This window comes from Metopolophium dirhodum, chromosome 7 (assembly GCF_019925205.1).
Source record: "Metopolophium dirhodum isolate CAU chromosome 7, ASM1992520v1, whole genome shotgun sequence".
In the NCBI taxonomy this organism is placed as follows: domain Eukaryota; kingdom Metazoa; phylum Arthropoda; class Insecta; order Hemiptera; family Aphididae; genus Metopolophium; species Metopolophium dirhodum.
The window spans coordinates 18,407,629-18,414,597 of NC_083566.1; the positions used below are offsets into that span (position 1 = coordinate 18,407,629).

Sequence of the window (6,969 nt, forward strand, 5' to 3'; positions counted from 1 at the left end):
AGACAATCTTAAAATGATGTATAATTTTGATGTCACGTCACATATTGTTCAGGCTACAATAAATAATATTGCTATTAGGTAAGCGCCTAATTTGACACAACATCTTGGAAGAAATCGAATTATGATATATTTTGTTACTGTAATACTATGAATATGTGATTCAAAGTGGAGCTTTGTTTATTACGTAGATAAATAGTTCATAGGAAAAACATCCTTTAGTTATGAATTTATTAAAATTATTCTATTTTTTTCTTTCTTGGTTTTTAGGATTTTTAGTATACTTAAGATTTAAAAGGATCACATTTTTATGTACTTAAATTTTCAAACTATTGAAGGAGTGTCGTGTGATGAATAGAATAACAATTTTAAATAAAAACCAACCTTCTTAATTTTTTTAAATGTAGATGACATTAAAATTAGGACAAGTAGTTTCTGAGTTATTAAAATATGTATACTAAGAGCAAAAAAAAATAGTCTTCTACAATGGTTTTACAAAATATAAAATATTATAAGTTTCATAATCAGACAATTTTTACAAGTTATAAAATGTCATTAGATTAATATTAATTCGTAACTACTAAATCACTAAACCTTTTCAATCATCATAGACCCTATAAGTTCTAAACTTATTATTCTTAGTGTACAAGTTATGACTCAAAAATTATTTGTTTGAAATTGATTTAGATAAAAAAAACATTTTAAAAAAAGTCATCTGATTTAAAATGCATAGGGAAAGGGTGATTTTCATTTAAAAAAAAAGAAGTTGCAGGTATCACCCATAAAATACTCCTCAAATGGTATAGTAAATATAAGTATTTAAACATGTGGTCCATATAATAATCAAAAATTCAAAATTTTAATAATTCATTATTAAATGGGAATAGTATATAGGAATGAATATTCTTGATTAATATAAAATATATAGAATATGTTTCCCTGTTAATCGAATACCTACGCCGCTCCGGAGCAACTGATCAATATTTCGCAATTTTATTTTATTCATGTCAATATAACTGTACGATATTGAGTAGAGGGAAATTTTCAACCAGTAAAAGTTACTAGTGATTCAATTTCCTGATAGCATTATACTAATTTAAATTAGTAAACTGAATCATAAATTACTAAAAATTCGATCTAAAAAAATATAATCTTAGGCTACCATAAATCTTCGTATAAAACTATAGTTAACGTTAACTATAGTTATATCAGGTACCAGAAAATATAAATAACACATTATATTAATGACAAATAAATTACATTTTTAAAGTAAACTTTGATTGAAGTTTTTGAAATCACACCGTAAATTTGATATTTTGTTTAAATGAATTACTTTTTATATAAATATACGCGACCGTCATTGTACCAACTACAATAACTAATAAGTATTCTAAGTCTCAAATATTTTTTAAATAGTTGAATAATGAATATTTCAATGGACAATTTTGATTGTAGACATAAATAAACATAGTTATAACTACAATATTCTGAAATTCTAACAATAGAGCACATTGTCATCATCTGCCCTGACTGCCCCAAATACACCAAAGTAAGCAAGATACTCATAAATCCTGTTTCACTACGCCAAGCTTTCAAAGACGAGAATGCCGCTGCAATCAGTACATTTTTCCGTTCTATAAACTTAAGCAATTCATTGGAAATAATGTAGCAACATTTAAACCAAAGTGTAATGTACATAAATATTCTTTTTTTTCTTGTCTAAATTTTGATCAAATGTAGGCTAAAACACTGTGTTGTTGAAGCCTTATAAGATATAAAAAAACTAAAAAATTGAATATCTCTTATTGCCTATATTATTTAAACAGTTAACAAAACTTTGCGTGTCTGTATCACCACTACTGTGTATACTACGTCGATTTCAATAATTTAGTATTTACTAAGCAGTTACATCAACATTCAAATGGTCTTTATACAAACTAAAAAAGAGTATTTTCTAACCAATGAATTTAAGTTTGCAAGTAATTCACCAAAAATTATGACATAGGATTATAATCTGTTGATATTTAATTTAACAAAGGTTATTCATAATATGAGAAACATCATAGAGATTCAGAGTTAGGCAACTCAAAGCACACCAAATAAATATATAGGTTGTATAGGTATTATTATATTGTATTTACTTTTAATGTAATTTATTATTCTACAATATCTATATTGTATCTATATAAATTGGTTACATAAAAATTATTATTTTTATAGTGTTAAGTTATTTTTTTTAATACCTCTACAATCATTTTAACAAAACCCCATTCATTCATTTGATTTTATTAAATATTATTATGTTTTTAGATAAAACTTTAATAAAGTTTATGTAGGTATTTAAAGGGCCACGGGAAAAAGGTAAATAATAAATTAATGTTTGAAATTTGTGTTTTTGTATTTTATTACACGAAAACTCAGAATATTTTTTTTAAAGTCAATTTGGAATCGACAATTTTAAATGAACCCCACACCCCACCCCTAATCAATTAACTTGGAAAATTTACTATTATAAATACCTACCACTAGGCACAATATATTCACGCATTTGAATCACATGTTCATACCATAAATTATTATTAACACGGTAAATGACAATAATATTATGAACGCGATATAATAATGTTCCATCGATTTTAGCCTTTGGATAAACTTCCGGGCACTGCGAAGTATAAGGCCCGAAGCACAAGGCGTTATGTTCAACTCTCTCCATCCTTCGATCAAAAGTATCGCATGTGAAAAAACAATTTCTCTCGAAGTATCAAACACGGTGGTAGAAGGAAGGGAAGGTGCTGCGCTGGCACCAAATTAAGAGTGATTATTTATCAGGCCGAGTGAATTGCATTAGGTCCTTACACATTATAACACAGCTAGTTATCAATTATCGTCACGTTAAATTGATGGTAATAAATAACGGATTTTGAAAACTGTGCAAGATAAACAATATAATAAGATATAAGATATAATTTACACGCATGACCACTGGAAACGATCAAAAGCGACGGAGACGGTGGATACAGAGGTGCAACTAAGGGGGGGGGGGCTTAGCCCCCTGACTAAGATTTAGCCCCACCAAATATATTCCTTATTGGTTTAGATATAAGCCGTCTATGGTTTATTTTAAATTAATAGTTTTGTAAGGTGGCCTGTAACTCCCCCCAGAATTATAACCCTAGTTGTGCTTATATGGATGGACCAACAAACATAATATTATAACGGTACAGAACGAAATCACTAAATAATTAGCCTAATAATTTAGCGCGTCAAACAGATTTCTAAACCTAATTCCAATGAATAATGAATATAAAATTAAGACCGGATGAATATCTGTTACCTATAAGGACTGGTGCGAGTTCGTTTTCCTATGTTCGTATAAGTTACGCATATCATATAGGCCAACGACAGTTGACCGGTCAATAAGTACTCGTATAGATAGCCACGAACGTTATACAATAACTATATTATATGTATACTTGTATAATGTATATAATAATATAATATATATTTAAATGAACCATGCGCATAATAATAACAGGCCAAATACCAGCTGCAGCAGTGGTGGACTGTATAGGTTGGCTATCGCCTTGGAATTTTTTCATTTTTCGCGTACGGTTTGCACTCGCTCTATATAAACACGCGTGATGTATACAATGGCTACCAATATTATCACATTAATATTGTTAGGTATATCGTATATGTCGGCGTCGTGACACGATGTAACAGGTCTTAGGTGGAGGAACGGACGGTGTAGTCGCGCTCGGAAGAGTAGGAGAAAAGACAAAGACCTTTTTTCTGTCACTGCGCGAAATCAACACCACTGTATCACGAACAGTGTAACCCGTACCTGTCTCGAGAGCGGATAGTACTTTTAATCCCGCGAACGAGCGTGAAATCAACTGCGTATTTAATAATCGGTTCAAGAAACAACAGTGATTAACAATATACGAACGGTCGACGGCCATGGATAGTGCGGGATCCGCTCGCCACCCGTTGGCAGTGGCGATAATAGCCATGGCGATCTCACTTAGCTGCGCGGCCGCGGTGTACGGCGGGACCGGACACAGTCCTGCAGGCAACACCGCTCAGTCGTCGCTACTGACCAACTTACCGCAACCGCAGTTACCGAAATTTCCGGTGATCTACACATACGGAAAACACCGGTCGCCGCGACCACCTACGACGAATCCTCCGACTACTCCGCACAATAAACAGCAAGAGTCGCAGCGACCACCACAGCAACAGCCACAGAAACCAACTAAGCCACTGCAGAAGCGCCCGCCAAAACCGACGGTGGACAAACGACCGGACGGACGAGATCCGTACCAGTCGTCAGCAAACGCATCTGTGACAACTTCACCGAGACCGAAGCTGGAGACGACCACACAAGATCGGTCCATCATCACGGTGCCGCTGAAAGGTTGCCCTGATGGTCAACGGATGAGCCCCGACCGGATCTGCAGACCCAAGTTTCCCGACCCCGAGGACGACGAATCCAATTAGTCGATCGGCCGAACGGCGCCAAACCATTGTAGTGAATGCACTGAACGTCGATTCAGCAAATATTTGTATGCTATTTATTTTATAGACATTTTGTTTTTACCCCACTCTATTGCATGTAAAATACATAACAATATCATGTATTTATATTTATTATTTGTATTCAGTGTAACCCGCGCTTTTTTCCAGTTCGAAAACGTTTGCGCGTGATGAAATATGAATAAACGAAATAAAAATTCTTAATCACTAAAATTTTGGTTACAATAATTTACTATATATAATTATTGCCACATCACTTACCTACAAGGATTCCACGGAACTGCCGTTTTCGAAGACCCCTATAAAGATCTATACGTACAATATTCACGTCCGTTAGTCCGCGGTGTTCGTGACGTATCGATCGATAATTATAAAGTCAATGCAATTAATCCCCCTTCCCCCACAAAAAAAACTGATAGTTATCAGCTGTACATTGTGCATATTATAACAATATACCTACGGGCTACGACGATTACGTCTGCACGATTGTTATAAAATAAATAATTATTACTTATATTATTATCGACATGGTCAGACGCGTAAAAAGTATTCGGTGACTTTGATACCCGCTGATGCGCTCAATGACACGCGCGCCTATATTATATTTATATACACTATTCCAACTATTTCAAGGTTCATTATACGCAAGCACAATATAGTATTACGTATATTTGTGTACTTCGATTCAACGACGACTTTGTTCGCGAAAATCGTCATCCGACAATAATGACGTCATAATCTTTACGGCGGGACGTCACTGCCAACAGCAGTTTGCTATCACACCGCCGAACCGGATTCTTAAATCGTTTTCAGAATGATAAAAAATTCACTCTAATATCAAAACCAACAGAGCACTGTTGAAACTGTTGAACGAAAATGTCGCATGGCGAATTAGATACTATAGGTATCATCATCACAGTTTTTTGATACGCATCCTCCACTCTTTACTTCGCCTATATCGTAGTTTTCCCCTTCTTATTGGCTCTCGATCATATACATAATATAAAAAAGGTAGGTAGATACATAATATATTTGTAGAACAAACTCAACCAATGAGAAGTGGAGAACAACGACACGGGCTGGAGGTCAAGGAGATGTACATACTGCGTAAAACTGTGATCATAATATACCTATCTAATTTGTCATGTCGTAGTACGTGTATAAAAGACCATATATACAGACTGTATAATAGTTTAATATTTTTTACATACTGTGTATTTGAAACTACTAATGATAAGAAGAAGACAAGTATACGGGTTCCACGTCCTCTTAACTGGCATAACTGATAACATTTAGTATTTGGTTTTATTGTGTATTGCAATAATAATATTTGATGATAATAATAATAGATTTGAAACAAAAATATATTTTATGATTAAAGTCTGGTCGGCCCACTGACCTATTCTTCCACAGTTAGGTATGGTATTTTTTTTACCAACATATGTTGTAATGTATAACATCACAAATATTTCTACGACACGTCGAACATCTTCGTATTATTACAAACTATGGTGGCCATGTTATTTATATTATGTTCATATTGATAATATTTGAGAAGGGTTAGTGAAATTATTAAACAATATTTTTTTTAAAAATCACACATAATTGTAAAACAAATTTTCTTTTCTTTGCTCAAAATCTAAAAGGTTCATGAGGATCTATCTCCCATATTTCCCATAGTTAGGCCGCTTACGGGTGCGCCAAATTTTTTTTGCACCGAGGCCCAAAATGTCTAAATGCGCTACTGGACACATCAAACATCTTCGTATTATTACGAAGTACGAATTATGATAGCCATGTAATATTTATCAATTTATGATCTCATAAAGACAAAAACAGCCTATTAATTATTATCATATATTAATAATGTATATTGTATAATGTTAACACGATTTCCTATCATAAGAGCTCGTCGAATATAATATTACCTTATACTTACACTATAATATTATATTATTATTAAAACACACGTTACTTTATTTGAATTTATTTTGACTATTTTTTCTAGACCTACGTTGCGCAAATGTAGGGTACCTACATGTCATAATATGATTTAATTTAGTTTTAATTAGATTGATAATTAGTTTACTTAATTTTATTTTTCAATCAAATAAAAAAATATGGAAAATTTATAGGTAATAATTATAATATTTATGAAATATTTTAATAAAATATTAATATTATAAATATTATAGTTAGGAGCGTATTGATTTAGTATAACAATTGTTATGATTGTATATGAATAAATGTATATTAGGTATAATAGACGCGTAAAACAATGAAGAGTAACAATATTTATGACGCATACAATTCGATGGATTCATCAGTTAGGTATGTATGTCTACATTGATTTAATTTATTAGCACGATTTATACATTTCTTTGTACAACAATTTATAGTTTCAAACAATTGAAATAAGTGAAAAATGCTATGCAA

At 32.4% G+C, this 6,969-nt stretch overlaps 1 protein-coding gene across 1 annotated transcript; it reads left to right on the forward strand.

Moving 5' to 3' along the window:
- The first annotated feature begins 3,754 nt into the window (after positions 1-3,754).
- LOC132948730 (uncharacterized) lies at positions 3,755-4,637 on the forward strand. The gene has a single exon (XM_061019355.1). The coding sequence runs from the start codon at positions 3,958-3,960 to the stop codon at positions 4,495-4,497; it is 540 nt and encodes a 179-aa protein (XP_060875338.1). The 5' UTR covers positions 3,755-3,957; the 3' UTR covers positions 4,498-4,637.
- Positions 4,638-6,969: the final 2,332 nt, after the last annotated feature.